The sequence below is a fragment of the Carcharodon carcharias genome, chromosome 28 (assembly GCF_017639515.1).
Source record: "Carcharodon carcharias isolate sCarCar2 chromosome 28, sCarCar2.pri, whole genome shotgun sequence".
Lineage (NCBI taxonomy): Eukaryota > Metazoa > Chordata > Chondrichthyes > Lamniformes > Lamnidae > Carcharodon > Carcharodon carcharias.
The window spans coordinates 35,597,034-35,614,824 of NC_054494.1; the positions used below are offsets into that span (position 1 = coordinate 35,597,034).

At 44.3% G+C, this 17,791-nt stretch overlaps 1 protein-coding gene across 1 annotated transcript in view; it reads left to right on the forward strand.

Annotated features, from left to right (window-relative positions):
- The window catches only part of cdh23 (cadherin-related 23), a 704,187-nt gene that overhangs the window by 515,201 nt on the left and 171,195 nt on the right, over nt 1-17,791 (forward strand). The window contains exons 33-35 of the mRNA XM_041176120.1: nt 9,982-10,131; nt 10,642-10,770; nt 12,478-12,606. Of these exons, the coding sequence (XP_041032054.1) occupies nt 9,982-10,131; nt 10,642-10,770; nt 12,478-12,606 (408 nt within the window). The remainder of the gene's footprint in view (nt 1-9,981; nt 10,132-10,641; nt 10,771-12,477; nt 12,607-17,791) is intronic.

The window sequence follows — 17,791 nt, forward strand, 5'->3', positions numbered from 1 at the left end:
ATTCACACCCTCCATCACCGAGGCACAGTAACAGCAATGTGAACCATCTACAAGATGCACTGCAGGAATTCACCAAGGCTCCTTCGACAGCACCTTCCAAACCCACGACCACTACCATCTAGAAGGACAAGGACAGCAGATAGATGGGAACACCACCACCTGGCAGTTCTCCTCCAAGTCACTCACCATCCTGACTTGGAAATATATCGGCTGTTCCTTCAATATCGCTGGGTCAAAGTCCTGGAACTCCCCCCCTAACAGCACTGTGGGTTTACCTACACCACATGGACTGCAACAGCTCAAGAAGGCAGCTCACCACCACCTTCTCAAGGGCAACTAGGGATGGGCAATAAATGCTGGCCCAGCCAGCAAAGCCCACATCCCGTGAATGCATTTTTAAAAAATCCACCAAGAGGGTTAGAGAATCCCAAAGATTCAGAGCCCTCCGATTGATGACATTTCTCCTTATCACAACGCTAAATAGCCGATACCTTGTCCTGAGACTGTGACCTTGTATTCAGCTAGGGAGGAAGAAAAAATAAACTTGAGGCTCTCCAGGACAACAGGACTGGCAACTGCATTAAAATGGCAGACAAAAGAACATCAGATGGATGCATGAAACATTTCTCCACTAACAACTGACAACACTCATTTCTGGGTTCTTTGTATTAGTGCTTCATGGGAAACTGGAAATTCATACTTTGCTGTGAGAATGTGGGGGCTTTCCTTTCATTTTCGAAGCTGTGATCAGATATACCGTGCACTGCTGAAATTAGCCGTCTTCAATCAGTACCATAACATCAGCCTGAGCAAATTAAAAACAACAGAAACATTGTACATGGAACCTGCAGAGTTTAAATGATCCAGCTCCTCGAAAAGAAAACAAGGAAAGGCTGCAAGTTAATTGCTACTCAGCGCTTCTGATCACTGGGGGAGTTGGAACAGCGATTAGAAATACGTCGAGCTCTGGGAGTGATACTGAGGGACTCTGCTAGGCAAAGTCAGACAGTGACGTCTTTCCGAGCTACTCTCTGATTATGTTACTGTTGTCGTTTCATTTGTTTGCCGTTGAATCCCCAAGGTCCAATGTTGTGATCCCCTCCTGAAGTTGGGTGGAAATTCCTGTGGGATAATTCCAACAGGGACAGGAGTAAATGGAAAGGGTTCTCGGCTGGTTCTCTTAAGCATCTTAAAGAAATAAGGAACTTGTATTGACATCATTCTTTGTAACTACATATGCTGCTTTTGATGATGTCGCCCAGCGCTGTGCAGCCAATGACGTACTTGTGGTCATATCGGAAGGGCATTAGCCAATTTTCAACAGCAAGCTCCCACAAGCAGCAATGTAATCATGACCCAAATGATCAACTTTTTTGTGATGTTGATTGAGGGATAGATATTGGGCAAGACACCGATGATAACTTGCCTGCTTTTCTTCGAAACGGCGCCATGAGATATTTTGTGTCTGCCTGAGAGATCCGACAGGGCCTTATTTTAACTTCTCACCTGAAAGACAGCAGCTCCAACCGTGCGGCACTCTCTCAGTACCGGCGTGTCAGCCTAGATTTATGTGCTCAAGTAAACTTCCTATGATTCTACGGGCAGAATTTCACCCAGGTTGGGTGAGCTCATTGGGGGTGGTTGGAAAGCCGACCGCTGCCCGCGATCAGGGCCGGAAGATGATTTCACGCTGGTGGGGTCATTAAGGCCAGCGCTCAGCGCTGCCTGTGTGGGTGAGGGGAGGAGGGTGAGCGAGTGTGCGCTTGAGAATCTCCCTGAGGCACGGAGCTGCCTCAGGGAGATGAAGAGTTATAAAAAAATAAAGAAAATAAAAATGTAACGAAACATGTCCCCTCATGTGACTCTGTCACATGAGCAGGGACATGTTATTAATTAAGTTTTAAAATGTTTTATTTTATTTTTCATTTGATTTAGGTTGAGGTTTCCTTAAAAAATGCAAAAGCTGCTTGGCCTTTTCGCCTGCCCACCAACCGTTAGGTTGGACAGACAATGAAAAATTCAACTTATTTGATAATTTAATGGTCTTAACAGGCCCTTTAATTGTCAGCGGGCGCGCTGCTGACTCGTTTCCCGGCTGACGCAAATGCAATGGGCCGAGTGGCATCTTTCTGTGCTGTAAACTTTCTATGATTCGAGGTGCCTGAAGTGGAAAGCAAACCCACAGCCTTCTGACTGGGGTGGGATTGCTGGTGAATGAGCCAGGCTGAAAGAGAAACGGGGTTAAGTTTTCAGGTCCATGACCTTTCACTAGAACTGGCAAATGATAGAGATGTATGTAGCAGGAACAAAGTCAAGAGGTGGAGTTGTCTGTCATAGAGTCGTGTCATTAGAGCACTGAAGAAGGCCAGTTGGCCTGTTCATTCCATGCCGGCCTCTCTCTAGAGTAACCCAGTCAGCCCCAATTCCCCTCCCAACCTCCGCAGTCCTGCAAATTTAAATGATAAAAGGGATGATGGTGCAAGGCAAGAAGAGGTGGTAATAGGATAAGCGACAAAACAAAAGATGGGTCTGGAAGAGCTGTAAATGGGAGCAGTAAATCCATCACCAGCAGGTGGTTTCTGAAATAGATGGGAGCCCTGGTTATTTTCAGAATTTGTTGAACTCGATGTAGAGGCTGGCGACTCGAGCACTGGATTGGAGCCCAAGAAACGTTTGAACGTCATTGGCAAACCATCTTGCATTTATCTTGATTGATAAAATACAGGATTTGATAGTTTTCTGGTTTACCTACAAAATCACAAGGTTTAGGTTGAGTTGGATTTGGGATGCATGGTCTGAGAGTGTGGTAAAGGCAGATTCAATCGTGGCTTCCAAAAGGGAATTGGATCATTGTCCAGAGGGGAAGAGTTTTCAACGCGATGGGGAGTGAGGCCAGCTGAGTTGCCCTAAGAGAGATGGAACGGACATGACGGCTGAATGGCCTCATTCTGTGCTGTACCCGTTCTATATTCTGCGCTAAATATTTACCACTTAAAAAGTCGATTTCCTAAGTAACTGTGAGTGAACCTCCAAGCCAATCTTTGCATTTGATGCATTTTGAGGTATTTCTGCAGGACAAGATAAGCTGTTAGATCTTCCTTTCAGCCTCTTTGCAAGTGCGTGTTACCACTTATCTACTTTCGGAAATGAAGCTACAGAGGGGCACTTGCTGCTTTCATTCTGTATTATGCTGCCACAAGCTTCCTGTCATGACAGATGTCTGACGTTCCAGTTGACCTCCGTTTAATTTTTTCTTCAATGGCTCTTTTTAATGTATAACATTTAAATTTTTTTTTGAGAGTGAGTTGAAAAACGAGTGAAGCAACTCATGCATCACTTCAAGGAAGGAAATCATCTTCTTTATTTCCTGTTGTCCAAAGCTACACGCCTCACCCAAATTCCAAGTAACTCCACTCTATTTGCCTCATGTTCCTTACTTGTTTATTTGTCCTGAGCTTGGTTGGACTAGAGGTTTGGAAAGGGCTGCTCTTAGCCCTGCTGCCTTCATGGTGGATGAATCTCAGGTCAAAACGCCAAGGATTTTTAGCATCTGCAGCTTGAGCTATGTGAAAATGTTTGTTAAAATGTTATTAGTGGCCACAGGTGCTCCCTGGCGCACACCAAAGAGGCCAGAAAGATGAGCTGGATGCCCTGTGTCAAGTTCCATCCTTTCAAGTTTCAATGAAAGGCAGCATTGGAATTCCTTGCCCAAAGCTCTCTACCTCTCTCCTCCTCTAAGACGCTGCTACATCTTTGACCAAACTTTGGGTCACCTGTCCTAAAGTCATCTTAAATAGCTGGTTGTTAGATTTTTGTCACAATGCTCCCATGATGTGTGTTGGGTCATTTTACTGTGTTAAAGGTGTTTTATGAATGGAAGCCATCATTGTTGTTTTGACCCATGTACCTCAAACTGAGACCTGCCGAACAATTGCTCCAATGTTTCTTCATACTTCGCTTTCTGACTTCCCTTCCTCACTTGAGTATATTTGCCATGCTTCAAGTCTTCCATGCCAAGTGTCTAATCAATGAGCTGAAGGCAGACTGTTGTAGGGTGGCCGAGTGGTGCTATTAGTGATAGAGTTGATCTGCAGACACTTCTTGGGTGGAAACATGAAGTTTATTTACAATATACTCAGCAGCAATTACATGTGTGCTTTGAACTCCAACTCTATCTCTACACTGACTGCCAAGGTAGCCTGCGCTACTCTCTTATTGCTTGCTACAGATCATGTGATCTTCCTTAACAAATATTATTCTTAAAGGTACATTACAACTAAATAAAACCATAATTACTACATTCCTCCCCCTTTAACCCAGCTATACATATTATATTTACAGGTACATATTTTTCAAGACAACATAATATTTACACTGGGTAAGAAATTCACAAGTTCAGTCTTTCAGGTGGTTTCCTGATATGTGTGGAGCATTGCAGCTCCACAACTTTAGATTCTTTGTCAGTAACCTCCTTTTCCAGAGTTGCCTGAACATCAGGGTGTTCCTGTGGGCACTTGCAGTTCTGTAACCTCAGCTCTTACAGGAACAGCAGACATGTCAGTCCTGGGTTGAGTATCCTCAACAGGAAATGTAGACCTGGTCATGATCACTGGTGAAACTAAATCTTAGTGATTTGTCCCTCTCTTCCTTAAATGGTCCACATTTTTATGGATGATCTGGCCGTGCACCTCCACATGGTAAGATAGAGGTCCGGTCACTGCACTTATTTCACCCGGTAACTAGTTTGGTCCTTCCCCGAAGTTTCTCATGTATACCGGCTCTCCCATGGTAAATTTCCTCTTGTGACTATGCCAGTCGTGTCTAGTTTTCTGACTTCCCTGACTCGTTTCCACCTTCCCCTCTAAATTCAGCATTATTAGGCTCAATCTCACCCTGAGACGGCGTTTCAACAATAACTCCGCAGGTGTGACACCTGTTGTTGTGTGAGGGGTGGTCCTGTAATGAAAGAGAAAGCGTGCTTGTTTGGTTGCTAAGGAATCACCGGCTTTCTCATGCCTGTCTTGAACGTTTGAACTGCCCTTTCGGCCAGTCCATTTGAGGAAGGGTGGGGACGGTGCAGTTTACGCATGAGTGATACTGTTGAGGCTGATAAACCGTTGAAACTCAGCACTCGTAAATGCTGTGCCGTTATCAGAAACAATTACTTCTGGTAGTCTGTGAATGGCAAAACGCTGACGTAGTTTCTCAATTGTAGTGGCCGATGTTGGTGACTTCACCTCATATACGTCCAATCATTTTGAACGGGCATCGACAATGAGCAGAAACATTGACTACGTTGGACCTTTCCTGGGAACAATGTGTAACCGTACCCAAGATCTACCCGACCATTCCCATGGGTGTAACGGAGCTGTCACTGGAAACTTGTGCAGCAGCTGACATTGTACACAGTGCTTCTCTAAACTCTCTATCCCACCATCTATCCCGGGTCACCATAGATAGCTGCGTGCTATGGTCTTCATTCGGGAAATTCCTGGATGGGCACTGTGTAGTTCAATTATAAGTGGCTGCCTTCCCTTTGGAGGAACTATCACTCGTGCTCCCCACAATAAGATGCCATCCTCGCTGGTTATTTCATGTCTTCTTTTGAAGTACGGTTTCATTTCATCAGATTCAGGCTCCTCTGACCAACTCTGTAGCAATTGTTCTCGTACTTGATCTGATTTGTCAAGCACATACCAGCGAGGAATCTAAGAAATTTAACAGTAAAACAAGTTCCTGTGGAAATGGGATGTGCTCATAATTTTCTTGTAAAGGCAAACGACAATGGGCGTCGGGTTTGCGATTTGATTGCCCAGCCTATGTATGAAAGTGTATTCGTATGCTGCCAGAACTAAAGCCCATCGTTGTATTCTTGCTGAGGCTATGGGTGGTGTATCCTGGTCCTCACTAAACAACCCTAGCAATGGTTTGTGGTCTGAAACGATTGTAAAATGGCGGCTGTGAACATACTGGTGAAATTTCTTGATGCCAGAGATGATGGACAGGCCTTTTTCTATCTGCAAGTATCCCTTTTCCGCTGTGGTCAGCGCTCTTGATACGTAACCTATTGGCCGTTCCATGCTATCGTCCATCTGATGAAAGAGTACTGCTCCCAATTCATAGGGAGATGTGCCACATGTCAGCACCAACTTATTTGTCTGGTCTTTATGCACTAATAGATTGCGCGAGTGTAACAATTGTTTCACCTTTATGAAAGCTTCCTTCTGAGGTACCTCCCAAGACCAACGTTGGTTCTTTTTAAATAGAGAATGCAGGGGGGGCCAGCACTGTAGACAAATTGGGTAAGAACCGCCCATAATAGTTGACCATTCCTAGGAATGATTTGAGTTCTGAGGTGTTCTTTGGCACCGGTGCCTCTCTTATGACTCTCGCTTTCTCCTCGTCCTGGTGGAGGTCCTGTGAATCTACCCGGTGACCCAAATAGATTACCTCCCTCTTCTGGAACATGCACTTTTCTTTTTTTAAACACACCCCTGCTTGAGAGAAACGTTTTAGGACTTCTAAGTTTGCCAAATGCTCTTTCTCAGTGAATCCTTTCACCAGTACATCGTCTAAATAGACTACAACCTGGGGCAGACCCTGCAGGAAGCTTTCCATTGTTCTCTGAGAGATGGCACAAGCAGAGGAGACACCAAAAGGCAATTGTGTAAATTGGTACAACCCTCTGTGGGAATAAATTGAGACAAATTCCCGGGAGGCATTACCCAACTCTACTTGTTGGTGAACATACTCATGTCACACATTGTCCCTCCTGCCAGCTTGGCATACAGGTCTTCACTTTTTGGAATGGGGTGCCTGTCTAGCTTGGCTACTTTATTAACCATCACCATGGGTGCTGCCTATTCAGAGATCTGAACAGGTTGTATAACGCCCAGTTTCTCTAGTCAATGTTGACCTGTTCTTGCAGGTATGGCACCGGTCTCACCTTCATGAAGCAAGGGGTTGCTTCCAGATCCACATGAACCTTGGCCTGTAGGCCCTGGATTTTCCCCAGTTTGTCCTTAAAGACAGTGACGTACTTTCTAAGTAGCTCTGGTAGCCCACTTGCTCTCAACTGGAAAATTGCGGTCCATTCTAACTTAACCTCCTTTAACCAATTTCACCCCAGAAGGCTTGGCCCTTCACCTGCTCCCACCATCAAGGGTACCTTTGTCGATTGGCTTCCATAATGGACAGCCTTTTGTTTGAATGTCTTCACCCGTGTATGTTGTTAGCTTGGTGGCTGTTTCTTCTAAACTTAATTGACGTTCAGCAAAATTCCGATATCCGAGGGCACATTCCCCAGTTACTGTAGTGGAAAGTCACGTGTCCACTTCCATTCTAACAGGTCTGCCATTTACTTTCATTGTGACAAATATTGGTTCTGTCTTTCGAACTTCCAGATTAAACAATGAGTAAAAGTCTGAATTTGTTGTTTCAGGCTCTTCTACATTGTAGATTTCATTGGGCTTTTTCTTTTGTGTACAAGCCTGCTTCAATCTCTCCTTGCACTGTCTCATCATATGTCCATTTCTGTGACAATAATAGCATTCGATTTTTTTAGCCATCGCCAAAACACTTGTTTCCACCTCTATTAAAATTATTCTTTGATTTCACTGCTAAGTTATTTTTCTTCAATCTCCGGCTGTTTCCTGCTTCTCGGCAGAGTCTCACTTTTTCACACCTCTTTCGGCTGAGGTTTTCCACCCGGTGTGGAGAGTGGCACCATTTTGCGCACCCTGTATTGCTTTTGAATTTCTTACTGTGCTTTCCATGACCAGCGCTGTCTCTAGCGCCTTCTTGAAATCCTGATTCACTTCAAACAATAATCTTTTTTGACTAGTGTCCTCTTTCACACCACATTGTAAATGATCCCTGAGCATGTCGTCCAGAGTCACAATGTTCCGTTAGCTGCTTCAAATTTGCCACGTAGCATGTATTTCTCTCACCCGGGGCTCTATTTCGCGAATTGAACCTAAACCATCATGACTGAGGACTTGGGTTGAAAGTGAAAGTGACAAGGTCTACCAATTCATCAAAATTCTTCAAATCTAGGTCACTGGGTGCCATCAAACCTCAAATCAAGCTGTAGATTTTGCTCCCACAAGTACTCAAGAGGATCGCTTGCCTCTTCTCTTCCCCCATAATCTAATTCGCTTGAAAAAAGAATGTGAAACATTCTGAGCATTGAGACCAATCATCTGTAATTGGCTCAAAAGGATCAATTCTTCCAAATTGTGGCATTTTGAGGGGAGATAACTTCTTCAATTCTAACAGAGCTTGCTACTTACAATCACTGGGCAAGGTATGGTGCTGATTTCTTCTGTTCAATCCTATTTTATCCTTATCGCCAGTTTGTTGTAGGGTAGCCAAGTTGTACTATTAGTGATAGAGTTGATCTGCAGGCACTTTTTTGGTGGAAACATGAAGTTTATTTACAATATACTCAGCAGCAACTACATGTGTGCTTTGAACTTCAACTCTATCGCTACACTGACTGCTGAGGTAGCCTTCACTACTCTGTTATTGGTTACAACAAATCATGTGATCTTCCTTAACAAGGATTATTCTTAAAGGTACATTACAACTAAATAAAACCATAATTATTACACAGACAGACCTATTTCTAAGGATTTGTGTGCTGCTCTGTCACAGGGCTGCCTTGTCCAGGCATCATCTATTTCCCTCATACTCCGAGCACTCCAATGCCTCCCTCTGATGGTCGGGTAAGAATTCATCGCCTGCTGTATCAGTAAATGGCAGGATGCAAACCTTCACTGTGTATCTCAGCAGTGTACAACAAACCTTCACTGTGTATTTCACCAGTGTACAGCAAACCTTCACTGGGTATCTCAGCAGTGTACAGCAAACCTTCAATGTGTATTTCACCAGTGTACAGCAAACCTTCGCTGGGTATCTCAGCAGCATACAACAAACCTTCACTGTGTATCTCAGCAATGTACAACAAACCTTCACTGTATATCTCAGCAGTGTACAACAAACCTTCACTGTGTATCTCAGCAGTATACAACAAACCTTCACTGTGTATCTCAGCAGTGTACAACAAACCTTCACTGTGTATCTCAGCAGTGTACAACAAACCTTCACTATGTACCACAGCAGTGTACAACAAATCTTCACTGTGTACCACAGCAGTGTACAACAAACCTTCACTGTGTATCTCAGCAGTGTACAACAAACCTTCACTGTGTATCTCAGCAGTGTACAGCAAACCTTCACCTTGTATCTCAGCAGTGTACAACAAATCTTCACTGTATACCACAGCACTGTACAACAAACCTTCACTGTGTATCTCAGCAGTGTACAACAAATGTTCACTGTGTATCTCAGCAGTGTACAACAAACCTTCACTGTGTATCTCAGCAGTGTACAACAAACCTTCACTGTGTATCTCAGCAGTGTACAACAAACCTTCACTGTGTATCTCAGCAGTATACAACAAACCTTCACTGTGTATCTCAGCAGTGTACAACAAACCTTCACTGTGTATCTCAGCAGTGTACAACAAACCTTCACTGTGTATCTCAGCAGTGTACAGCATAGCCTCCCTAATGCAGCACCATGAACGTGTCTTCATGTGTCTCTCCAAATTATATTGTTAGAAGAACATCTAAAAATAATAATTAGAGAAATGCAAGTTTGAAAACACTTTGTATATGACAGAAAAAACAAGATGGAGTGAAGATTGAGTAACTTTTCACCTTTAGAAGAAGCTTCATTGAATGCTGGTAAGAAAGGGGACTGAGATTTATAGAGATATTAGCATCATTGATTGAGAATTTTCACAATTTAGGAAGATTGGTCCCTCATCAAAGAAGGGAATGAACAGATAGGGGATAAGAGCAATCGATAACAGAATGAACACCCATGTACCTTCAGTGGAAGAGGCTTAATGAGTTAAATGGCCTTTTCCCGTTATAGGCTCTATATTTATTTGCCATCTCACTTTTCATCCAACAGGTAATCATTAATATTGAAGATGAGAATGACAACAGTCCAGTGTTTGATGCTACTTCGGATTCCTCTGTGGAGGTTCTGGAGGACGTTCCTGTTGGGAAGAGGGTGGCTGTTGTCTTTGCCCATGATCTGGATGTGAAGAAGAACGGACTGGTATGAGCTGCCTCATTCTCATTGTTTCATTGTAATGGAAGTTTTCCACCTCCTTTGATTTTGGAAGTTGATAGGTCAACAAGCAGCCTCCAATCTAAAGAGGCTTTTAGGTGACAGCAATAAATAACCTCTCCTTGAACTTAGGATCCATCTAAATCATGTCTACGTAGGGGAGTACGTGGCAGTGGCTTTAAAGGGTTAGGTCAAGTTAGCAGATGAGCATTACAAGCATACTCCACACTCAAGTCTACTCATGAGCAATGCCACAGAAGATCGATTAGTAATGCATTCACATTAAGGAAACCCAAATGACTTTAGCTAAGCTGGGCCAAGTAGCTTTAATCATCCATGTCTATCTTGTGAATCAAACCAGATAAAGGAGTCTAAGCAGTAAATATCATATACTGTGAAGAACATTCTCTCAGGGCAGTTTTCTTAAAACCAGCAGTGTCAATGATCTATTTCCATCTTTATCGTGCAAAAATAATTTTGTGTCTTTATAAACTGCAGGTTAACTTCACCATTCTGTCTGGAAATACTAACGAAACCTTCAGGATTAGGACAGCCAACACTAGCCGTGGAGAGATCTACCTTGCTCGACCCATGGACAGAGAACAGATTGATCAATACGTATTGACGGTAAGTTCAATGAGTGTCACTGGGTGCCCATTTATCGTTCAGCCAGTCCATGTAGTTGGCCTTTGTCCATTAAGTGAAGGCTTCTCATGGATCTTCAGTAACTCAGTCTAGCCATCACATCTCAAGGCAACGCCCTGTCTTTTTATGCCTATCCATTCCAGCCCACATGATGATTTGGGAGACTTAGATGAAGAAGGTCATTCTGTCCTATTTGATCTCACCTTTCCAGATTAGCAACCCCACTACCTTCTTCCATTCACTTCACCGGACACAAAAGTCAGGAGAGGCTATTTAATAGGTTGTTGAGCCGCTATCATGCGTTTTACATGATCAAGCGAAGTCAAGATCACCTCCATGGTCTTCATTCTGGGGGCCGAATTTCCTCAACGTTTCTCCCCTCTCTCCACTGTAACTTTGAGAATATGGCAGGACCCCAGTTTATACGTGCAAATGGGGTTTCTGTCATGGAGGCAAGATTCCCGCCCCTTCCTGCCTCCTTGTTAGTGGTTCAGTACCACCCACCCCCATCGTTCCCAAGTTGCCACTTCTAGCTGCTCAGTGTTTGGAAGGGCAGGTGATGGTGAGAAGTGCACCCATCCCACAGTCCCCATAAAGGGCAGAGTAGAAGAAACCACCCAATCAGGATGGAGGTAATTGGTGAATAAACAGCCCCTCCATCTCCTTTTGAAAATGGTGGGCATTTCGGAAACTCACAAAACAGGTGAGGCTAATTTTTGTTTCTGGAAGTAACTGTGACTGTATCCCGAAATGACATTTCCTAAACCCTCCACTATCAGTTTGCAGATGATCTGTAGATCATTGGAACCATTATTGGGAAGCGAGGCATACCTCACCTAGTAAATGTCGTGCTGTGAAAGCTGACTCTTGTATACTGGTGAAACCGGCAGGGCCGGCTGCAGCTACTGGTTTTTCCCAAGTACCTGCTCACGTTCATAAATCAAAGGAAGCTTCACCTTCTGGTAGCTGCAAGGATGCGGTGTGGATCCTGATTCCCAATTGGTGTCAGCCACCCACTGCTAGTACAGCAAGGGCAAGGGCAAGACTGCACGCTGCTTTAAGATGTTTGCGTGCTCCTTGATCATGATCAAGCATTCCCTGTGTTCTGTGCCCTTTTCGCGCTCTGTTTTCTGTTAAAAGCACAGAATCGTTCTCCATCAGCTGGGCTAGTGGCTTGCAATGACACAGCCAACTTCCTTTTCTGTTACAAAGGGTTGTTTTTATTATTCATTCATGGGATGTGGGCATTGCTGGCTGGGCCAGCATTTATTAACCGCCCCTAATTGCCCTTTAATAGTCAACCGTGGGACTGGGGTCTGGAGTCACATGTAGGCCAGACCAGATAAGGACAGCAGATTCCCTTCCCTAAAGGCCATTAGTGAACCCGATGGGTTTTTATGACCATTGGCAATGGCTTCATGGTCACCATTAGACTTTTAATTCCAGATTTTTATTGGATTCAGGTTTCACCATCTGCCGTGGTGAGATTCAAACCCAAGTTCGCAGAGAATTACCCTGGGCCTCTGGAATACTAGTCCATTGACAATACCATTTGCACCTGTTTTTTAACCAAAGCTAGAGAACAATGACCTTGTCCATTTTCCTCAATAAGCACAAGTAGAGATGTTTAAATCAGCTTATTACAGTGGACAGATTAAGCTACAGGATCTGCCATTTTCTTTTTTGCAGATTCAGGCCTTTGACAATGGTTTACAGCCTCGTAAAACAAATCACATTCTAACCATCACAGCCGTGGATGTCAATGACAATGCCCCAGTTATCGCAAACCCTGAGAACTACAACATCAGCATTTACGAGGTAAATTCTGCTGCCTGTTCCACTGGATTCTGTGAAAACAGCAAATGTTGGTGGCAGAAATTGGAGAGAGTCAAAGATTTACCCAGTGTCTTGGAATTAACATCTTTGTTAGTGAATAAATCGGAATGAGTTTAAATTGCATTGTTAACATCTCTGATGGTCTTCACAATCTAACAAAATGTAGGTCCTATTTGATGGATCCTTCCATACGTTGTGGGATATTTTAAGTGGGTTCATATATCTGCTAATGTAGCAGAACCCAGTCAGCTTCAGTCAAGTGCCGCACTTCAAGTGTCCCAAAGCACATTATCAAGGCAGTTGCCTTAAAGGTAAACTGAGGTGATCACTTAGAAAATGAAGAGAAGATATGTTGTGATGGCGAGAGTGGTGGAAGGCTGGAGATGAGAAAGGGAAGCCATGAACGGCAAAGCAGACAATTTGGAGGGAGCTTCAGTGAGGGAAGGGATATGGGTGTTCCATTTGAGGTCAGGGATGACAGTGATGCCAACATCCTTCGATGGAAAAGGGCTCAGTGTGGGAACAGCAAAGTTCAGAGGCGGGAGAAGCTTTAGGAAAATGCATCTGAAGTATCAAAGGAAGATCAATATAAACTTGCATTTATAAAGCGCCTTATTATATCCTCAGGACATCCATCAAGCGCTTCAGAACAAATGAAATACTTTTCATAATGAGGGGGCCACTGTTGCTACACAGGGAAATCCAGCATCATTTTACACACAGCAGAGTCCCTCAAAGAGCACATGAATAGTCAGGTGATCTGTTTTCAGTGGTGTTGATTGAGGGAGGCACTTTGACCAGAATACTACTTGCTTCTCTCCAGAAAGTGAACAGGCACTGATAAATAGATCCGAAGCCAGTTGGTGAAGTATGAAACCATATGCAAATCCATTTCTTGATAAAGCAAAAGCAAAATACTGCAGATGCTGGAAATATGAAATAAAAACAGAAAATGCTGGGAAGACTTAGCAGGTCTGACAGCATCTGTGGAGAGAGAAACCAAGTTAACGTTTCGAGTCCGTATGACTTACTATGGCTCTGAAGAAGGACCATACGAACTCGAAATGTTAACTCCGTCTCTCTCTCCACAGATGCTGTCAGACCTGCTGAGTCTTTCCAGCATTTTTGGCTTATATTCCATTCCTGGATAGTGCATTTAATCACAGGATGCAGCATAACTCATCCAGTGTCTCAGCAGCCCCTCTTTATACTCTTTTGAGAAACAAAATCAACAAATTAAACTGAAAACCAATATGGGGTGACAGCCCCTGGTGGGGCACTGTAACTAAAACAAAAAATGTGAAAGGAAAATTACAAAATTACATCAAAATGTCATTTCCGTGGATCGCGATGCACCCCAGCTCGCGCAAAAACAAGCTCTGAGATTGGACTTTTTAAAAAATTCTTTCCCAGGGTCTGGGCACCACTGGCTAGGCCAGCATTTATTGCCCATCCCTAACTGCCCTTGAGAAGGTGGTGGTAAGCCACCCACAGTGCTGTTAGGAAGGGAGTTGCAAGATAAAGATGGCACCTCTGACAGTGTAGTACTCCCTCAGTACTGCACTGGGCTGTCAGCCTTGATTTTTGTGTTCAAGTCCTGGGGTGGGGCTTCAACCAGCAACCTTGTGATTCAGGAGCAAGTGTGTTACCAGCTGAGCCATGGCTGACTGATCTTTGGGAAGGATCTCTCCCCAGTGGCAGCAGTAAACCAGTAAAACTTCCAAAGCTTAACACTGGACACCAAGGCACTGAGAATGTTTAGTTCCTCAAGCTCCAGTTTGCTGCTCACTGGGTTGTTTCTCTGCAGGACATCAGCTGTTTTTTTTTAATTTTAACATGAAATGCCATGAACGCAAACAGCATCTGCTTTCTCCAATTTCACACCTGATGAAAGAATTTCACACCCCTCTGCTCCAGATCAAAGATTCACACCTGATTGCCTTTTACCTACTTTGCAAATCTGTTTGCATCTTAGAATTATGCATGCACAAAAAGGACAATTTTTTTCCATTGATTATTTTTGATGAATAGATATTAAACTTTGTCCTTTATTTCAAGGTTGTTAACAATCTGTATTGAATTTCGATGCAATCTAATGTGGAACCAACATAATTGGAAAACAGATCAGTATAGATAACTATTATTTGCATTCCCTTCTCCTTGAGTCAAGGAATGAAAGCAATATACTGAGGACAGGAATATTTTCCTATCTTTTTATTCACTCCTCTCAGTGAGAGCAGGATAAATGTCTTCACTCAAAGGATTGTGAATCTTTGGAATTGTCTATGGAACTGGCTCCAAGCTTGATAGGCTTTAGTTATTGGTGCAAGTTATATCTTTTCATTGGTTCGTTAGGAATTTAGCAATAACCTGCTCACTGATGCCCAGTTTGGGTTCTGCCACTCAGCTCCTGATCTCATTACAGCCTTCGTTCAAACATGGATGAAAGAGCTGAACTCCCAAGGTGAGGTGAGAGTGACTGCCCTTGACATCAAGGCCGCACTTGACCGAGTGTGGCATCAAGGAGCCCCAGCAAAACTGGAGTCAATGAGAATCAGGGGGAAAACTCTCCACTGGTTTGAGTCATACCTAGCACAAATGAAGATGGTTGGAGATCAGTTATCTCAACTCCAGGACATCACCACAGGTGTTCCTCAAGGTAGTGTCCTAGGCCCAACCATCTTCAGCTGCTTCATCAATGACCTTCCTTCCATCATAAGGTCACAAGTGGGGATGTTTGCTGATGATCGCACAACGTTCAGGACATTTGCAACTCCTCAGATACTGAAGCAGTCCATGTCCAAATGCAGCAAGACCTGGACAATATCCAGGCTTGGGCTGACAAGTGGCAAGTAACATTCACACCACACAAGTGTCAGGCAATGACCATCTCCAACAAGAGAAAATCCAACCATCGCCCTTTAATGTTCAACGGCATTACCATCACTGAATTCCCCGCTATCAACATCCTGGGGATTACCAATGACCAGAAACTGAACTGGACTAGCCATATAAATACTGTGGCTACAAGAGCAGATCAGAGGCTAGGAATCGTGCGACGAGTAACTCACCTCTTGACTCCCCAAAGCCTGTCCACCATCTACAAGGCACAAGTCAGGAGTGTGATGGAACGTCTGCATTAGCCTGGGTGAGTGCAGCTCAAACAACACTCAAAAAGCTTGACACCGCCCAGGACAACGCAACCCGCTTGATTGGCACCACATCCACAAACGTTCACTCCCTCCACTGCCAATGCACAGGAGCAGCAGTGTGTACCATCAACTGATGCACTGCAGAAATTCACCAAGCCTCATTTGACAGCACCTTCCAAACCCACGACCACCTCTGTCTAGAAGGACAAGGGCAGCAGATAGATGGGAACACCACCACCTGGAAGTTATACTCCAAGTCACTCACCATCCTGACTGGGAAATATATCGCTGTTCCTTCACTGTCGCTGGGTCAAAATCCTGGTACTCCCTCCCTAACAGCACTGTGAATGTACCTACACCACATGGACTGCAGAGGTTCAAGAAGGCAGCTCACCATCACCTTCTCAAGGGCAATTAGGGATGGGCATTAAATGCTGGTCCAGCCAGCGAAGCCCAAACCCCATGAATGAATGAAAAAAAAAAGTCCCGGAAGTGAGCTAAGGCAATTTTAGCCAATCAAATCTGCTCCATTCGCAGCCAATGTAAAATTATTCTTGCCAGGAATTACCCCACACCTCATCTGATCACCCCCCTCCCTTAGAAGCACTGAAGATACCCCAGGCATTTTTCCTGGCCGCCTGCCTGTATCTGGCCCCTGGTTAAAGAGTTAGGACTTCAAGGAGCATCTTAAAACAGGAGAGAGATGCATCAACGAAGGAGGAAGTCACAGAGTCAATTTTGGAGAGAGCGCAGAAAAGATTCACGGGAATGATCCCAGGGATGAGGAACTTCAGTTATGAAGACAGACTGGAGAAGCTAGGACTGTTTTTTTCTGAGAGAAAAGAAAGCTGAGAGGAGATTTGATATCAACATCATTGATAAGTCTGGACAGAGTAATTAGGGAGAAACTGTTCCCATTGGCGGCAGGATCGAGAACGTGAGGGTACGGTTTTGAAGTAATTAGTAAAAGAAGCATTAGCGATATGAGGAAAAACGTTTTCACGCAACGAGTGGTTAGAGTCTGCAGTGTTGTGCCTGAGAGTGTGGTGGTGGCAGGTTCAACTGAAGCATTCCAAAGTTAATTAGGCTGTTATCTGAAAAGGAAGAGTGGGCAGGGTTACCAAGGAAGGCAGGAGAATAGATCTAGAGGAGTTGTTCATTCAGAGAGCGAGTGCACACATGATGGGCCAAAAAGGCCACCTGTGCAGTAACAATTCTGTGAATGTGACCTGTGGTCATGGAGGCCATTCAGCCCAGCAAGTCCATGCTCTCTGTAAAGGAGTGAGCAGGACTTGGTGCAATTTAGGATAAGGACAGCAGCGTTTTGGATCTGTGGTCCATTATTTTGTCGAGAGGTGCTGATGTATTTAAAGTATCGGCAACAGCAGGCCACAGAATTCAAAAATGTCCATACTGAGCATTCATCAAATAATATCAGAGTATAATTTGCAACAGCAACAAGAGAAACTTTTTATCGCCATGGCACCTTAACATATGGATCATCCAAAGGGTTTTGCCAATTGGGATTCAGTCTTGAAGTTTGGGAAGGTCTGGGGAGTTGAGGTATTTTGGGAAGGTATGTGCAGGTGAGGCATTAAAGGGATTTTTTTAAGGCGGAGGGACAATGCCAGGAGCGAGGAAACTCCAGAGTGAGGTATCTGAATCCTCTGCCACTGACAATAGAGAAAAGATGGGATGGGGGAGGGGGGGGGGGGGGGGGGGGGGGGGTTGCGGGTTGGGGGGACAAACAGTCGACCAGAGGTGGAAAGGCTGAGAAATATTTAGAATGTGGGAATTTTCGCACAATCACAGAATTTTAATGGCAGAGAAGGAGACCATTCGGCCCATCATGTCTGCACCGGCTCTCCAATGAGCATTATGACCTAGTGCCATTGCCCTGCCTTTTCCCTGTACCCCGGCACATTGTTTCTATTCAAATAATCATCTAATACCCTCCTGAATGCCTTGATTGAACCTGCCTCCACCACACTTCCAGACAGTGCGTTCCTGACCTG